Consider the following 18,602-nt stretch of genomic DNA (forward strand, 5'->3'; position numbering starts at 1 on the left):
GAGTCTCCAAGCCTCTGATTTATTAAGATTTGCAAGACCCAGAAAAGCTGCTGTACCCGATGTTACAGTTTATTACAGTGAAAGGATGCAGACTAAAATGAGCAAAGGAAAAAAATCACCTTGGATGGAGCCCAGGAGAAATCAAGCCAAGCTTCCAGGTGTCCTCTCCCATTGAACTTGCACAGACAGAGCTCAATTCAATACCAATGGGTAAAAATATGTATAAAGTGTTGCCAATCAGGGATATCAAAACTTTGGTATTCAAAGTTTTATTGATGGTTAGTCACAAAGGTGTGCAGTGCCCATGTAACTGAGCTTAATCACTCAACCTCCAGCCCCCAGAGCTCAAACATGTCTCAAGATCTTGGGCATACAAAGCCACTTTGATTAAGCAGGATACTCCAAGCTCAGAGTTCATTTCCCAGGAGCCAGTCAAGGGCCAATCCCAAAGACCTTTGAGACAAAGTTTGAACAAGCAAGTCTTGCTAAGTTAACCATTTATGGACACTCATCTAGCACATATTACATGCCATCTTTTATTCTTAACTACATTTTTACCATGTAAGTTGTATCTCCCCAGCTAGGGTGGAGGTCACCATAAGAGAAGCGACTGTCATACCTTTTAGTATCTTGGGAGCTTGCAGAGTTCCATACATTAGCAGACACCCAACAAATAATTATATTTTGGGATCCCTGGGTGGCTCAGCGGTTTAGCACCTGCCTTTGGCCCAGGGCGTGATGCTGGAGTCCCAGGATCGAGTCCCACATCAGGCTCCCTGCATGGAGCCTGCTTCTCCCTCTGCCTGTGTCTCTGCCTCTCTCTCTCTCTCTCTTTCTCTCTCGAATAAATAAATAAAAATCTTTAAAAAATTATATTTTATGATTATGCCAATGACCATTGCTCTGGTTGCTCTCTGCCTGGCATATCCTTCTAGCTCCCTTCTACCTAGTATCACTACTCCTAGAAATCCATCAATTTCCAAACCAATTTGTAGTTCCTTTTGAGATCTTCCCCAACAGTTCTGGGCCACATTAAGGTTTTTCTTCTCTAAACTCTTGACATATTTGCTGTCCATATAATCTATGTGACTTTTTATTACATTCAACCTTGAAATGTTACTTAACATTTCAACAGTCAACAGGACTAAGGCTTGTCTCCCAACTAGACTATAAGCTTCTGGAAAAAAAGGACTGGATCATACCTAATTTTTTTGCCTTCCTTTTGATGCCCAGATGCTATGATCTGAATGTTAGCGCCCCTTCAAAATTCATATGTTGACACCTAATCTCCAATGAGATGGTTTGGATGTAGTTAGGTCATAGAGGCAGAGCCCTGAGGAATGGGATTAGTGCCTTTATAAAGGAAGCTCTAGGGAGAGCTTTTCCACCATGTGATGTTACAGCTAGAAGATGCTGTTTATGAACCAGGAAGTGGACCTTCACCAGACACTGAATTTGTTGGTATTTTTGGAGAACAGCCTAAACAAACTAAGGCATCAGATCAGGGCCTTAATATAGTAGGTGTTCAATAAATATGAGATGGTCATTGAAGATAGACATTCCCTTCTTCTCTGGGCCTTTTTAACCTCTCTTTGCTGAGTCCAGACCAATGCTTCATCAACGGGTGGAAAGAGAGAGCACTTTACAGAGAAATAAATTGTAGCAATGAGTATCAGTACAGAATTTTTGCAAAGACCAAAGCTTTTTATTCAAACTAGGAGTCATTGATTTTCTGAAGACATTACTCTGAGCCCTCGGGGGAGAGGACAGCCTCGTTGATGCTCTGAGTGATATAATCTATGTTCCAGGCATTGATACAGGTGAAGTTGATCCGACCGTTCTTAGGGATGTAGATATGCTTTTTCTTGACCAGGTATTCCACCTTTTGGGCTGGTGATAATCACAGGGTCTGAGATACTAACTCCCCTCTAGTCAGGGTGTATTACAGGGGATAGGAAGTGTCAGCATTTCTGGGGATCCAGAAGGGTCTTTAATACAGCTCTACTTCTCTCAGGAAAGAATCAAACTCTGAGGCAATGCTGGGGACTGGTCACCTGGTCCGTGAAGTTTAATACTCAAATACAATTCAATGGTCATAAAGGGGAAGCTATATCCTCCTAGACACTTACAGTTGAGTCCAAGATAGCTCTGGGGCCCGTTCTGGTCTGTGATGTGATCCCAAGAGCCAGGGGTTCCCAGGAGCCGGAGCTTCTCCTTCACCTTTTCCTTGATCAGCATGATGTTCTCTACAAGCTCTTTCAGACTCTGCTTCCTGCCAAAGGAAAGAGAGCAAGAAATTAAAGAGCTTTCCCCTGCTCTCAACCTCCTCATTTCCATTCCTCTCTTCTTGCCTTCAGAAGCCCCAACCACAGTGCCTGAGGGCACGCTAGTGGAGCCCAGGGCCCAGGGCCCAGGGTTGGTTGGTTACAAATGGGAGGAGAGTTTCAGCTCATATTAATTTAAGTAAGCCAAGTAGGCTTGTAGGCAGATTTTGCAGAATAGCAAGTCCTTGATGCTGCCTAACCTCCTGCAATCTGAAAGGGTTCAAATAATTCATTGGACTATATCCCAAAGAATGTCCTATCACCCACTCCCCCAAAGTAAAGCAATCTTTGACATAGCCCCTGCTATTGGTATACAATGAGTCCTCAGCAAATGTTGATGAATGAATGGAGTCAAAGAGGCAACTGGGTCGGGAGAATTCTGTGAACCAGCAAGTCTATACGTAGGTCTAGAGACTCTGCCATCCCTTCCTGCCCCCACCCTTTCCCCTTACCATTCCCCCTGAAGAGCAGGGTTACAGAGGATGGAGGTGATAATGCGAGCACCTCTAGTAGGAGGGTTTAGCCACAGGGCCTGGGTGAGATTCATCAGCTGGGAGAGGACGCATAGCAGGAGCTGGTTGTTGAGTGCCACCACGACCAGGACCCCCACTCCTTCATCTGCAGCATTGGGACAGACAGCCCCTAAGTCTCCTCTATGACCAGGGTTTTCCCTTATGACTCTACCTTCAACCTGCAGAAGAGAGGGTTGGGCTACCTGGCCCTCCTCCCGGCACAGCCAAGCAGATATCCAGACCCCAGGAAGTTGTCAGAGGCTCTTCTTCCAGAAAAGATAGCTATAAGTAAGAGTCTCAAAGATCACTAAGCCCTCCCCCTCATCTTATAGCTGAGGAAACAGAAGCCCAAAGGGGAAATGATTTAACTGGAGTCAGTCTTGGGGCACCTGGGTGGCTCAGTCAGTTAAGCACCCAACTCTTACTTTTGGCTCAAGTCATGATCTCAGGGTCATGAAATCAAGCTCCTTGAGTTTCACTCTCCCTCTCTCCCTCTGCCTTTCCTCCCTCTCTCCCTCTATAAAAGTTAAATAAATTTTTAAAAATAACTGGAGTCAGGGACACCTGGGTGGCTCAGCAGTTGAGCATCTGCCTTCAGCTCAGGGCGTGATCCCGGAGTTCCAGGTTCAAGTTCCACATCGGGCTCCCTGCGAGAAGCCTGCTTCTCCCTCTGCCTGTGTCTCTGCCTCTCTCTCTCTCTCTGTGTGTCTCTCATAAATAAATAAATAAATAAAATCTTTAAAAAAAATAACTGGAGTCAATTTTATTTTATTTTATTTTATTTTATTTTATTTTATAACTGGAGTCAGTTTTATTTTATTTTTTTAAAGATTTTATTTATTTATTCATGAGAGACACAGAGAGAGAGAGAGAGGCAGAGACACAGGCAAAGGGAGAAGCAGGCTCCACAGAGGGAGCCTGATGTGGGACTCTATCCTGGGTTTCCAGGATCACACCCTGGGCCCAAGGCAGGTGCTAAACCGCTGAGCCACCCAGGGATCCCTGGAGTCAGTTTTAGTAGCTAGTTTTAGGAGCTGAGCTGAGAGGGTATCACAGAACCTGACTTGTAGCTCAGTGCTCTTCCCTTCTGCCTCCATGGGTGCTCTCTCTGGAGGCCTTGGCTCTCTCCAGAGGGCGGGAGATGTCAAACACATCATTTGTGCCTTGGCTATTGGCACCACTTCAGCACTAGGACTTCCCTTCCCCTCCTGCCCATAGCATACCATAGATGCCAAAAATCTTGGACAGAGACTGGCTGCAGAAGAACTCAAAGTCCTGAGACACAAAGTATTGTAAGAATCCAGTATCTTCCTCCAAGTTCCCGGTGGACAAACCTTGATAAGGAATGTCAAAAAATGGGAATATCTGCTTGCTCTGTAGAGAAAGAAAAATGGAAAAAGAATGAGGTCAGTGGAGGAGATGGTAGATGGAGAGAGGGAGGAAAGTCGGCCAGATGTTGGGCTCACCTTCATGCTGGCTATCAACCTTGCCCACTGACTCTGTGTCAACTTGCAGTCACCAATGTTCCCAATCACAAAGATACAGCCATGCGGGGCCTGCTGCAGGTAGACACTGTCTCATCAGGTACTTCCCCTACCAGGTGGGAGTGGCACTAGGACACATGGAGAAGTGATCCTCCATGTTGGTTCCTACTAAAGGGCCAGGCAAATCCAAGCCTAGTAAAGGCCTTCCATGACGACAAGGGAGGAGGGGATGAAAGGAAAATAAAATCGTAATCAGGTCTGGGGAGAAGATTCTGAGCAGGGCCCCCTACCTCTGCCACATCGAGAAGCACATTGGGGTCCATGCACAGCTGCTTGGAATCCCACAAGGAGTATTCACAAACTGTAAAGCCCATGTCCTGGAAGACGAGTCCATGTGATTCTGTAGGAACACAGCCCCCCTTCAGCTGGTACAGAGGAAATGGAGGCAGACATGTAAGAGAATGGGTCTGAGGGTCACTGGCTGAAGGTGAGGCAATAACAGGAAAGGGATGAGCATGCTTGGCTTGTCCACCATCTTGCTCATGACAGAGAGTGAGAAAGGCAACGTGAAGATTGTGAATGGGGTGGAAATCAGGAACAGGAGAGAGGGGTCTTCTGTCACCCTCATTTTGCATAATACTCACCTTTTTTAGAAGAAATGATGTAAACTATTCGAGAATCTTTACGCCAGATTTTGAGGAACTGGGCCCCAAGTTGGAAGGCACCATTGTCACCAACAGTGTGCACGCCCCCTACCTGCCAGCAGAAAATAAGCAGACATAATTCTTTAAGAGTAATCATAGGGATCCCTGGGTGGCTCAGTGGCTTAAAGTCTGCCTTCGGCCCAAGGCGGTTTAGCCCCGCCTGCAGCCCAGTGGGTGATGCTGGAGACCCTGGATCAAGTCCCACGTTGGGCTCTCTGCATGGAGCCTGCTTCTCCCTCTGCCTGTGTCTCTGCCTCTCTCTCTTTCTCTGTGTCTCTATGAATAAATAAATAAAATCTTTAAAAAAATAATAAAAATAAAAATAAAAAAAGAGTAATAATGTTAGTACTGCCTCAGATTCAGATTATTCCTTTTTTGAAAGAGCTTCCAGACTGTTCCTTTCTTGAAAGAGCTTGTACATCCACAGTGTAGGCTGGTGCAGAGAACAGGGGCTCCAAGTTCTGATCCTGGCTTTGCCCTCCACTGACTAAGTCTCTGGACTCTGAATCTCAGGTGTCTCCTCTGTCAATGCCAAGGAGAGCTCCAGGGCCCCAGAGCTCCACTTCCTGTGTCTGGGTGGATAAGCAAAGGGCCCTTCACCTCACCCTGTTCTCCACAATGACTTGGTTGTACTTTCCAAAGAGGAGTTTCAAGGAGGCCTCCGTGAATGATTTCATACCCATCATTGGCATATACTCGTAGTTCAGAGACGGGTCCTGCGATATCTGAAGCCGGATCTTGGGCACCACGGAAGAAACCCAGGGTTGGCCTTCAGTGGTCATGCAGACTGTGAGGGAAACCATAAAGGGAGCTCTGGATGCCCGGCCTCAGGGCCTCCAAGTCAGGGCTCTGTAGACAGCCCACAAACAATGCATTGGTCCTGGCTTTCTTGGGGCTTTGAAAAGTTGCCTAGGAAAAGACATCTTTCTTTTTTTTTCACTTCCCCTTTAAAAAACAATGTACTATTAGTGAATATGTATAATTTTTGTCTTTTTAAAGATAGCTGAAGCCTAGGCCATTTTTTTAAATTTATGCCGCTTTAAAGGGCAAACATGACATACCACATGGAAGTTATAGACACACGAGGATAAGCAAAGGCAACCCTGACTTTCACATTGGGGAAGGTTGGCTGTATTTCAGAAGAGTCATTTGGGGGAACCACCCTTAGTTCAGAGGAGGGGAGAAGGAAGAGCCTGAAGAAGTGTAGTGCCCATGCAGGCTCCCAAGCATCAAGCTGAAGAGAAGAAGCCATAGCACACACCAAATCCCTGGAAGACCCCAGTGAAGGACAAAAGGCACAGAATGACCTGGGAATCTTTTGCGCTTTTCCCCACTGGGCAATTCTGTTAACAAGAACAGAGTTCTCTGCTTGAAGAGGTGTGGGTTATATCTCCCAAGTCCTCTTTGGCAGTGCAATACTGTCCTCTGGGGGTGATCATGATATGAGTACTAAGTCTTACACACCAAAACTACAAGGTATCTACCTCTATAGGCCAAGAAAATCTTCTTAGGACAATCGTCTTGCTTATAGGTCTTTAACAAGCTGCCTTCTAGCTTCTGGGCCAAGGGCACATCCAGGAACACAGAAAGGGTGGGCATCACTGAGATAAAAAGTACAGCCAAGACTAGGCTGTTCCCTGCTCCTGCCCCAAAGACTTCCTCTAAGCCTGGCCCAGCCAGGCTTGTCTCTTCCCGGAACCCTGGCAGATCCAGTGCAGAGGCTCTGGACAACTGGTTACCAGAGCAACAGAACCCTACCAGTCCCAGTCTCTTTGGTGGCGATCCCCCAAGGCTATCTATGTATGGGAATATTCTGTGGCAGTTGAGGAGGATTCCCTGAACAAGTGGGCAGAGATGGTGGGGGGAGGGACAGAGGACCTGGAATTCCCAGGCACCTTCTTTCTCTGGCTCCCAGTTGCCCAATTCAAAGTAACAAGGCAGCCCCTTAGAAGACAGGGCAAGGCAGGCAGCCCATGGGCCACCAGAGGGCTTCTCCTGCAGAAGTGAAAACCTCAGACCTAGCAATAATGCAAGTGGAAGGATATATTTAAAAAGCTCCTACTTTCATTTTGCTAAGGGCCCCAGATTTTAAAAGTAATAGAAGGAAAACACTGTTTTCTTCCATAGTTTTTTTTAAGATTTTATTTATTCATGAGAGACACAAAAAGAGAGGCAGAGACACACAGGCAGAGGGAGAGGCAGGCTCCATGCAGGGAGTCCAATGTGGAACTTGATCCCGGGACTCCAGGGTCACGCCCTGGGCCAAAGGGAGGCGCTAAACCACTGAGTCATCCAGGCATCCCTTCCATAGTTTTTTTTTTCTTTTTTAATTTTTTTTCATTTATTCATGAGAAACAGAGAGAGAGAGAGAGAGAGAGAGAGAGAGGCAGAGACACAGGCAGAGGGAGAAACAGGCTCCATGCAGGGAGCCTGATGTGGGACTCGATCCCAGGTCTCCAGGATCACATCCTGGGCCGAAGGCGGCAATAAACCGCTGAGCCACCGGGGCTGCCCCCATAGTTACTTTAAATAAAGAATCCTATGTTTAGAAACAGTGTAATCTTCAATTCAGGAAGCCAATCCTATTTTCTCTCAATTCTAGAGTCAAGACTTCACATTGGTTAACTGTGTCAGTGGTGGCCGAGCAGCAAGTGTAGATGGCAGAAATCAAGTGTAGACAGAGAAGGCCTCTGTAAGATCAGTCTTGCATTTTGCTTTCTTCTTTTATTTTTTAAAAATAACTTTGTAAGTGATTATTGTGGACACTGCTGGTGTCTCCCGAAGATACCCTTTACAGCCCAACTGGTAGATAAGGCTTCTCTTCCAGATCCACCTTCTCTGGAAAATAGTCGTTGGCTAACAGGGGGTCAGCTCACCTGGAAACCACCTGGCAGTTTATACCCCCACCAACCGGGGAGCGGGGACAGCCAATGACTATCTCAGCCAGGCCAAGCCTCTTGTCTTGGGATGTCTCTTGGCTCGATTTGCACTTCATGGCCCACCTCCAAATCAAGTGAAGGCTAGACTTAACCTAGGACCACATCCTTGTGAGACCTCCTGTCCCCCTCGTGATTCCACTTCTTTATAGCTTCCTCCTACAGTGTACTCCCTCTGCAGATCATGACCTCCAAATTCTTTCCTCAGGCTGTGTTTTGGGAACCTGCTTTGCAACAAATGATTATGAAAATCACCCCTATTATTGTAGAAAACCTTAAAACCTCAAAAACCTCAAAACTTCATCGGTAATGAAAAACACTGATTTGCTACAAACAATCTACAACCACAGTTAACATTTTGGTGTACCCCCTTCCCAGTTTCTCTTTTATGATGTTTATATTTTAAGATAATTATTATCAAAATTTACATGTAATTGTCATCACACATTTCTCACTTCACATTTCAGTTGTGAGAATTTCAACATGTGCACCATCAGCACTGTTTCTGTTGCAAGTAATAAAAAACCCAACCCAAACTAGCTTAAGCAAGAGAGATCATTTATTTTGTCTATAACTGGGCAGGCCAAGGCACATCTGACTTGAATCACAGTTCAGTCCAGAGTGTCAAAGTGTCACCAAGGCTCCAGCTTAATTCCCTGTGATTTCCTTGGTTCTGCTCTTCTGGACGCTTCAGCTTTGTTCTTCAGCTGACTCTGGGCACAGAGGAGCAAGAGTGAATGTAGCCAGTGTAAAATGATATGCATTTGAAAGAAATTTATATCACAGCTCTATTTGCAAATAAATGAAATGCCAACTACCAAATGGATACTTAAATTAATAATGGGACATCCATATAACAGAATTCCCTGCGGCTGTTAAAGGTAGCCCTCTGCACTGAGGGGGGCACTTGACGGGATGAGCACTGGGTGTTATTCTGTATGTTGGTAAATTGAACACCAATAAAAAATTAATTTATTTTAAAAAAAAGGTAGCCCTCTGTGTACAGATGTGGAAAAATCTCCGAGATACCCCCCTTAGGTAAAAACAAGGGAGGTACAGAATAGAGAGCAAAGTGCAGGAACATTTGGGAAGGTGCGGGAGGTGGAAGATAAAAGACACATTTGCATGTGCATATGCATGGAAAAGCTCTGGAAGGATACACCAGTAGCAGGTAACTGTGAATGCCTCTGGAAAGTAGAACTGAGTGGCTGATGGACAAGGACAGGGAAGAAGGCTGACTTGCTTTTCACTGTACACTTGGGAAATGCTGAACAAAATGCATAGATTTCCCATTCAAAACCTGTTTATGTTTTTAAAAATGGATGCAGCCTTTCCAGGCATTACACCTTTACTATCCAGAGGAAGGGAGAACAACTCTTCTCTTAGGTCCCTGGAAGAATGAGGACGTTTCCTTCCCAGAAGCTCCCAGGCCCCTTTTTCCTTTCTCTTGGCTGCAGTGAGTCACTGGCCCATCTCTGATCTTATCATGGTCAAGGATGGGATACTCTAGTGAGTTTAAATAAATCACCTAGAGCTGACAGTGGGGTGGATCTCTCCCAGACCACACAACTAAGAAGGACAGAAGGTTTCCCTAAAAGAGATCTCAAGTGTTCTTAAAAATGGGAGAGGGGAGAAGGGATGCTAGGAAGGTGGTGAGCAAGTGTTCACTGCATTATCCATTCCAAAGTCTTTATGTTTGTGCTTCCAAATCCATTAAACATCCAGGGTCCTCATTGCTGTCTCAGCAGCAATAGGATGCAGGATAGTTGTTTTGTTTTGTTTTAAGATTTTATTTCATTATTTGAGTGAGAGAGAGAGAAAGCAAGAACGAGGTGAGGGGCAGAGGAAGAAGCAGACCTCCCCGGCCCCCACCCCCCACCCCCAGCTGAGCAGGGAGCCTGATGCAGGGGCTCTATCCCATGACTGGGATTATGACCTGAGACAAAGGCAGTTGCTTAATCGACTGAGCCACCCAGGTGCCCCAGGGAAGTTTTTCTTTGGACTACCCCAGACCATGTAGTGTGACAGGAGGTGGGAAGTCATCACAGAGGAGTTAACTGGCTTATGCCAGAGGCTCTGCCTGGGAGCTGATTAGCCCATAACTGGGAATGGAGTGTACATAGCCCCAAGTTCCCCTCTCTCAGTAGCCCAGGTACAAACATGGTTAAAATAACTAGAATAACCTGCCTTTTCCTACACAGTATGGATCACTAGCTGGTCATAGTCTTTCTCAGTTGTTCCTGACCATTCTTAGGGTGTTCTTGTGTGACTGGGTTGGGGTGGGGAGAATACCTTCACATTCATGCAGTCCTAACCCGCCTCAACCACATCTGTCTCTTAAGACATCACTTGGATTCAGCATTTCCCCACTGCCACAGATATTGGTGGTCACTCTGACAACTACAAAACATCAGTGTGGATGCTGAGGATCCGTTCTCTAAAGCCTCCAAAGCAATAAACTCTCACTTACCAGAGTGGTAAATTACATGTTTGGAGAAAAAAAATATGAGCTGATGAGCTTCCAAAAGTGGAAGTTGGTGATTTTTCACTAAGTCTACCTGGAAACCCTTTTCCTAGTCTTTCTGGTAGCAGCCCCCACCCCATTCCCCAGCTTTGGTCTGTGATTCCCCAGTGCCAGCGCTTGCTGGGAGAAGACGCATGTGGTTCAAGCCTGGGCTCTTGGAGTCTTGTTGGAACTGGTGGAGAAGAGCCTTTCATTACTCTCTAGTCATAGAGCTGTAAGGAAACAATCCAAAAGCTCTCAGAAGCTACTGGCCCTGCCATGTAGGAAATCCCACCAAATGACACCAACAGCATGGGATGAGAAATTGGGAAAAACACATTTGTTAGTTGGCTCAAGTCTCTGATTCCTGTCAGTATCCCTTTAGATTCTTGGTTGCAAGCAACAGAAAGGAACTCTAGCTGATTTATGATTAAGAAGGATTTATTGAAAAGATCTATGGTAGTTCACATACTGGATAGGGATGCTGGAGATTTGGAGCAGGAAGCATGGCCACCATCAGACCACAAAGGGAAACAGATGGGGATCCTACTGCTGAACATCAGATGATGCAGTGACTAGCCCCAACCTCACAGTCCTCTGCTTTCTATATCTCACTCTGAAGTCCTTCGAGTATTAAAGGGCACCACTTCACTTCTGACTTTAATATCTTGGGCAAGTTTCTCCTCTTTTGGTCAACTTTAACCTGAAATCTAATAAGAATTCTGGGAAACAGGATGCCCAGATTAACTAAGATGACAATGAGATCATCAACCCACCACATCTCTGATCCCCTTCAGAACAGTAGCTATGGAAAGAATGTTTTATACTTTCTGTCTCCATTTCTTCATCTTCCAATTTCTGTTGAGCCCCCCCCCGCATCACTTCACCACCAAAGCTCCTCTTATCAAGGTCACAAATGGCTGCGTTATCAAATCCAATGGTGTGTTCTCAGTCCTCTTCTTATTTGGTGTGTCAGCAGTGTATGACACAACTGGCCACTTCCTTCTTAAAATACTTCCTTCCCACGGCATCCCTTCCCTACTTACTGTTGCTTCTTCTTTCACCCTACTGCTGCTGCTTCTCAGTTGGCTTTGCGGGTTCCTTCTATTTCTGACCTCTAAATGTTGTAATACTCCAGGGCTTGGTACTCGGAATTCTTTTCTTTTTTCATGCCCGGAGTTGTTTTATTTTTTCCCAGCTTTATTGAGATCCAACTGACATATAATAAACACTGTGTAAGTTTAAGGTGTACAGTGTGTTGATCTGATACACTCTGAATTTTTCTCTCCTCTGTCTATGGGCACCATGCAGGTGAGCTTATCCACCTCCATGAGCTTAAATATCCATCTGTCAAATTTATATATCCAGTTCCAACTTTTCTCCTAACTTACAGATTTGGAAATCCAAATGCCTATCCATATTCCAACAAATAATTAATAATTTTTCAAATTTATTGTGTTTATGAAACTAACTCATAGTTTCATATCCCATCTCCCTTGTCCCCTTCTTTCCCACTTTGGTAAATGGCAAGTCCATTCAACCAGGCGGTCAGGCCAAAAATCCTGGTCTCATCCTTAACTTCTTTTTTTCTTTTACACCCTACATTCTAGTCCTTGGAAAACTGTATCAGTTTTATCTCGTAATGTATGTAGACTCTATTCTCTCTGTTACTGCTGAGATGGATGAAGACAGTGTACAATCTGTGTTTAAATGGATGACAGAGGGTACAGTCTGTGTGAAGATACAAAGACAAGAAGAAATGAGTTCTTTAGTAATGTTAGTATGGTTGGAATAATAGCGTATGGGGGAGGAGAGTGATGGGAAGTCAGGTAAGGAAGGTAGGCACTGTCCATTTAATGTCACACCTCTATGTTGAGGGGTCTGAATCTTACCACAAAACGCTTTAGAAAGCCATTGAATGATTTTAAGAAAGGGAATGACATTGTCAGATTTATATTTTAGAAGAATCTCTCTGGGGGCTTGTGGAGGATGAATTGGAGGGTAGCCAGAACTCAGCAGGCCAAGTGGAGACTATTTTAGTTAATTTGGTTAAGAAGTGATGAGGGCCTGAGCTATGGCAGTGGCTAATGGGTAAACTTGCCAGTTGTCCTCCCTAAAAATACCAGGCGCCAGACCAAGCATTGAGGGAGGTATTGGCAAGCAGGGATAGTCCTGAAAAATATCTGCTTAACTTAAACAATATCTTAAGTGTCAATAATAATTTGCATTTATTTTTGTACAATTTTTCTATCTCCTGTTTTTTTTAAGAATTTTTCATTACATCAACTTGCAAGAAATGTTAAAGGACAACAAAGGCAAAGTTTAAATATTTTTTCATTTTATGAGGTCAGAAGTCTAATGCCAGACCACCCAAGTCAATACCAGCTATCCACCAACCCTACCAAGGGGATGACATAAGAGCAGGCTAGGGATAAGAACTAGTTTGTTCTTAGGACTAGTCCTTCCCAGGACACCTGGCTGGCTCAGTCAGTTAAACCTGCGACTCTTGGTTTCAGGTTAGGTCATGATTTCAGGGTCCTGGGATGGAACCCTGCATCATATCCATCTGTTCATCCATCCAGCTCCATGCACAGTGGGGATTCTGCTTGAGATTCTCTCTCCTTCTCCCTCTGCCCCTCCCCCGCTGGAGTGCGTGTGGAGTGCTCACGTGCACACACACTTTCTCTCTCTCTCTCTTTTTCAAATAAATAAATCTTTAAAAAAAAAAAAACTAGTTCTTTCCTGAAAATTAGAGGAATCCCTCACTCAGCTAGACTCTGGATCTTGAGGTTGTTGGAGCAGTAAAGTTCACCATCAGCTCCATATGTTTCTCCTTCCCCAAAAATGGTAGGAATTTCTCCATTGGAAAAGCAGCTGCCTACGCTTCCCTTAGTTCCCCAGTCTCCCTCCCTGTGGTTCTGGCACAATGTTCCAACATCAATTAAGTTCAGACTTGGACCCAGGGGGAGGCCTGGGAGGAAGGGCTCACTCACATGACCCAGCAACTGGAGAGAAACTAGAGACACTGAGGGTGGTGTTGAGCTGATGTAAAGCTCTCCTGTTCCCACTTCTCTCTTCCCTGGGAAGAAGTGACCCATCCCTACCCCCTTCTGGGAATACCAACAGCGGAAGCAACGATATTTCAACTTGGTTCTTGCTAAAGAGACTTTGGGAACTATGTTTGCTGTGTCTTTGTGGGATGAAGGGTGGCTCCTCACTAGCAACTCAGAAGTAAATTGCTTTTGAACTTTTAGCTCCTAATTTTCTTTAAAAGATGTGTATAGGCCAAGAAATCATAGAATGACTGGCCCTAAGGCCACTGTGAATGACAAAGACTGAAAGACCCAGTTCCTCAGACACCCAAGCATGAGTCTCCAATAGTTCTCTGGAAGAATAGTAACCCGTGGCAGGTCATGAGATCTTCCTGAGCTTGTGGTCCATTGTATTTTGGGTTTTGATGAGAAATCTTTACAAACACCACCAGAGAGAGGCACCTGGCTGGCTCTGTCAGTGGAGTGCGCAACTCCTGATCCGGGGTCATGAGATCCAACACCACGTTAGGTGTAGAGATTGCTTAAGCAAATAAACTTAAAAACAACAACAACAACAACAACAAAACACTACCAGAGAAGGACTGTTAGAAAAGAAGCCTTGGGCAGAATTGTGCAGTGAATCTGCATTTGTTTTCTATTTTTATATAACAAATTACTACAAATTTAACAGCTTAGAATAACACACATTTATTACCTCATAGTTTCCATGTCTCAAGAGTCTTCTGCTTAGGGTCCCACCAGGGTACAGTGAAGATGTCAGCCGGGGCTGCAGTCTCATCTGAGGCTGAGTGTCTTCTTCCAACTCATGTGACTGTTGGCAGGATCCACTTCTTTGCAGTTGTGGAACTCATGGTGGTTAGCTTCTTCAAGATCAGCAACGGTATCTTTCTGACTTCTTCTATCTCTGACTTATGACCTTCTTTTAAAGGGCTAGCCTAATTAGGTCAGGCCCACCCAGGATAATCTGCCTTTTTATTAACTTAAGTCAATTGATTAGACCTTAAACCTTGAAGTCCTTTCATCTCTGCCATATAATATAATCACAGAAGTGATATTCCATCACTTTGTCATATTATATTTCTTAGAAGCAAATTACAGGTCCCACCCATATTCAAGGGGAGGGAATTATATAAGGACATGAGTCCTTGGGTATTCTCAGAATCCTGCCTTACCGCAGAGTCTAAGTGCTTCTGGAGCAAACAGCTCTTTCCTGAGGGGTGACTGAAGTGGATTATAATCTTCAGAACCAGAACTCCCAGGTAAAGGATTTACAAGTGTCTCTAATGGTAGTTCCCAAATATATGTCAACCTGCAGTCTCAGAACCTGACCTTATTTGGATTTTTTATTTTTTATTATTTTTTTTTCTTATTTGGATTTTTAAAAAGATTTTATTTATTTATTCATGAGAAACATGGAGAGAGAGAGGCAGAGACATAGGCAGAGAGAGAAGCAGACTCCATGCAGGGAGCCTGATGTGGGACTCGATCCTAGGACTCCAGGACCATGCCCTGGGCCAAAGGCAGGTTCTTAACCACTAAGCAACCCAGGCATCCCCATATTTGGATTAAGGGTCTTTGCAAATATAATTAAGTTAAGGATCTTGAGATGAGATTATCCTGGATTAGGATAGGCTCTAAATCCAATGACATGTGTCCCTAAAAGGACAGAAGAGAGACACACATGTGTGTCAGAGGTAGAGATTGGAATATTGTATGTCTACAAGCCAAGGAATGCTAAAAATTTCAGAACCATCAGAAGCTAGGAAAGAGGAATGGGATTCCTCCTCAGAGCCTCCAGAAGGTGCCAGTCCTGTTGACACCTTGCTTTCAGACTTCTGGCCTCCAGAATCATGAGAGAATAAATTTCTGTTGTTCTAAGCCACCAAGGTCATGGCAACTTGTTGCAGCAGTCTTGGAAAACTAATACACTCATTGATCATTGTCCCCATGGGAATCAATGTCAAAGAGACAGACATGGTGGTCTCCGGTGCCACATGAATTCCAACTCTATAGAGATGCCAATCCCCAGAGATCAGGGGTACCCTATGAGGTACCAAAGCAAGACAGATTTGTTTTTGTTTTTTTTTATGATAGTCACAGAGAGAGAAAGAGAGAGAGGCAGAGACATAGGCAGAGGGAGAAGCAGGCTCCATGCACTGGGAGCCCGATGTGGGATTCGATCCTGGGTCTCCAGGATCGCTCCCTGGGCCAAAGGCAGGCGCCAAACCACTGCGCCACCCAGGGATCCCAGCAAGACAGATTTGTAACCCAATGTATATTCATCACAGAATGTCAGCAGTTGCACATTCATTTATACCTTCTTTTATTATCCCTTCACTGATGAATTTGTTTGATGTGGCTGTGATTTAAAAAAAAAGTCCAAAATAATTCTGACTTAAACAAGATAGGAGTTTATTTTTCTTTCATTTAAGTGTCTTAATTAAACATAAGCAGTCCATGGTGGAGAAGGTGACTCCACACTGTTGAATACCCAGGTTCCTCCTATCTGGTTTTTCTGTCACCTATAACACATGGCTGCCATCTCATGACCTAAGGTAGCTGCTTCAGTTCCTATCATCACATCTGCCTTCCAACCAGTGGGAAGGGAAGAAGTGAATGTGGAGGATATGCCCTTTCCCTTTAATGGCAGACCTGGAAGCCGTACACCTCAGTCAGCTAGAACTTAGGCACATAGTCACACCTAGCTGCCAGAAGGCTGCAATATGTCTTTAGCAAGGCCTTGTGCCCAGCTAAAACTTAGGCGTTCTATCACTAAAGGAAGAAGGGAAGAATGGACAACTGAGAGCTGTCCACAAGAGACAACAAACACAAGATCTGACTTACTTAGTGGCTTCTCAAATCTGGGGCAGGGAGAAGGGAAGAAAGATCCAGAAATGGAAATCCACAAATAGATAGCACCCCTACCACCCTTCTCATTACAAGATGACATGGAACCTTGAAAAGGAATAAGATGAACACAGAAATGCTAGGAATATAGTATTCCTCCTTTTCCATCATATCTTCTGTTGTAGGTTGAACCATGTCTTTTTTAAAGATGCATTGAAGTCCTAACCCCTAGAACCTGTGAATGTGACCTTATTTGGAAATAGGGTCTTTGCAGATGTAATCAAGTTAAAATGAGCTCATACTGAATTAAGTTAGGCTCTACTCCAATGACTGATGTCCTTATAAGAAGAGGGAAACTGTGGACACAGACACAAAGTGGAAGAAGGCCATGTGAAGACAGAGGCAGAAGTTGTAATGACACAGCTACAAGCCAAGCAATGCCAAGGATCACCAGCAACTGTGAGAAGCTGCAAGATGCAACCAAGGATCCCTTCAGAGAGGGCATGATCCTGCCAACACCTTGTTATTTTACTTCTAGCCTCTAGAACTATGAGAAAAGTAATTTGTTATGCCAGTTCTAGCAAACTAATAGACCATCTTCTTTTCTGGTTCTTTAGGGCCCCATTCTAATGAACCTTTACTATAATGTACCATAAAGTGCCCTCTGTCCTAAATTTCTATCCAACCTTAAAAATTGGCTCATTACACATGCTGCATGGGAAAAGGAAGGGTGAGTCAAACCAGGACCAAAATGTCAGGCACAGGCCAGACCAGAGTTTGAATGTGAAAAAAAAACCAGAAGGGGAGGTGTTTTGTGACATGGATATGAAACCAGAGGTACCAGTCTGAGGCAGGGATGAACCTGCAGAAGAAAGACCAGGAGGGACATGCCCATCCTGGCCAAAGACAAGTACAAGGTCTAGGCTGTCTGTGGAAGCAGGACTATCCACAGATCAAAATCAGGAGGCCTGAGACTAGTCTTTGCTCCCTACTTCAATTAACACTGGAGGAGCCCTATCATTTTCCAAACTGTTTTTGGAGAGACAGAGAGAGGAGCAGAGACACAGGCAGAGGGAGAACCAGGCTCCCTGGGGAAAGCCTAGTGCGGGACTAGATCCCAGGGCCCCAGGATGACAGCCTGAGCTGAAGGCAGATGCTCAACCACTGGGCCACCCATTTGGTCTTCAAAACTAGACTGCATGAGCTGGGTAGAACAATAATAGAATCTCCATTTGATTCGCAGTCAAATAAAACGTCAGAGATGCCAAGTAACCTGCTCAGTGTCACATAACTAATTATCAGTGAGTGTGGAAGGGGAATAAAATGAAATTTTTAGTCTAGTAGATTGGGTTATAAGCTATTTGATTTCTATGAGGCTCTACTATTTGCTATCACTTCAACATAACATTGTAGATCCACCTCTGACAGTACTGGTATATTGACTGGTGCTCAATTCATGGCCATTTCCTTCTTTCTCCCTTTCTTGTTTTTCCAGGTTCAAATTTGGCACTCTTTACACTACCAGTGTTGCCTGTCTCTGACTAAAGTAATATTGGCTACTCACAGTTCACCTCTCTAGAAGTCCGTTTCTTCATCCACGTTATCAAAGAGTTGAACTAAATCATTTCTATGCCCTCTTCCAGCTCTGATACTTTCTGGCCTTAGGAAAATTGCATTCCTGCTCCCTGGCTAGTCAACAGATGGACACTTCCAAGCCCATGCCTGTTGTACCTCCCAACACCATCAGGGGGCGCCCAGCACCGTTTATGCTTGAGGTGGGGCAAAGACTGCAGTTGCGAAGCTCTCTGCCTTGGACTCCACGGAGCTTTAGGTACCCTCAAACCCCTTCTAAAGGCAAGAGAGGAGAGAAAGTCAACCTTTGTCTCTTTACTTTATAGATGAGGACACTGAGGAAAGCGTTCTGAATTTCCTTAATGTCATAATAGCTAAGAAAATTAGATGGCTTTCTGGAGTTTCTGCTAATTTAACTGTTTCATATTATGCTTCAACTAATTGGCCTATGGTGAGCTACCTCCAGGGCTTCTTGCATGGGGTTGGCTGGGGCGGGGGGGGGGGGGGGAGGTAGGGTGTTGGGCATCAGCTGTACTCCCCATTGCAGTTCTCACTTCTCTGGAGAGACAGGCAAACACAGACATAGATCTGCAACCAGGAAGCCGTAGAGGGAGCCCAGATGATTGGCTTTCAGGATCAAAACATAAAGGAAGACTATTCCCATGGC

At 44.7% G+C, this 18,602-nt stretch overlaps 1 protein-coding gene across 7 annotated transcripts in view; it reads right to left on the reverse strand.

Annotated features, from left to right (window-relative positions):
- The window catches only part of GOT1L1 (glutamic-oxaloacetic transaminase 1 like 1), a 40,518-nt gene extending 25,678 nt beyond the window's left edge, over positions 1 to 14,840 (reverse strand). For 3 of the 7 annotated variants that reach the window (XR_013352973.1, XR_013352972.1, XR_013352971.1), the window contains exons 1-8: positions 6,509 to 6,744; positions 5,630 to 5,811; positions 4,965 to 5,076; positions 4,611 to 4,720; positions 4,303 to 4,395; positions 4,060 to 4,210; positions 2,777 to 2,942; positions 2,130 to 2,272 (exon numbers count right to left, since the gene is read on the reverse strand). Coding sequence is in view for 4 of the 7 variants with exons in the window: in XM_077849153.1 (XP_077705279.1) it covers positions 1,742 to 1,890; positions 2,130 to 2,272; positions 2,777 to 2,942; positions 4,060 to 4,210; positions 4,303 to 4,395; positions 4,611 to 4,720; positions 4,965 to 5,076; positions 5,630 to 5,811; positions 6,509 to 6,623 (1,221 nt within the window). In the remaining 3 variants the exon portion in view is untranslated. Of the gene's footprint in view, positions 1 to 1,683; positions 1,891 to 2,129; positions 2,273 to 2,776; positions 2,943 to 4,059; positions 4,211 to 4,302; positions 4,396 to 4,610; positions 4,721 to 4,964; positions 5,077 to 5,629; positions 5,812 to 6,508; positions 6,745 to 14,210 lie in introns of those variants that run through there. The other 4 variants (XM_077849155.1, XM_077849153.1, XM_077849157.1 and 1 more) reach the window with 4 other exon arrangements.
- Positions 14,841 to 18,602: the final 3,762 nt, after the last annotated feature.

The sequence above is a fragment of the Canis aureus genome, chromosome 15, assembly GCF_053574225.1.
Source record: "Canis aureus isolate CA01 chromosome 15, VMU_Caureus_v.1.0, whole genome shotgun sequence".
Classification (NCBI taxonomy): domain Eukaryota; kingdom Metazoa; phylum Chordata; class Mammalia; order Carnivora; family Canidae; genus Canis; species Canis aureus.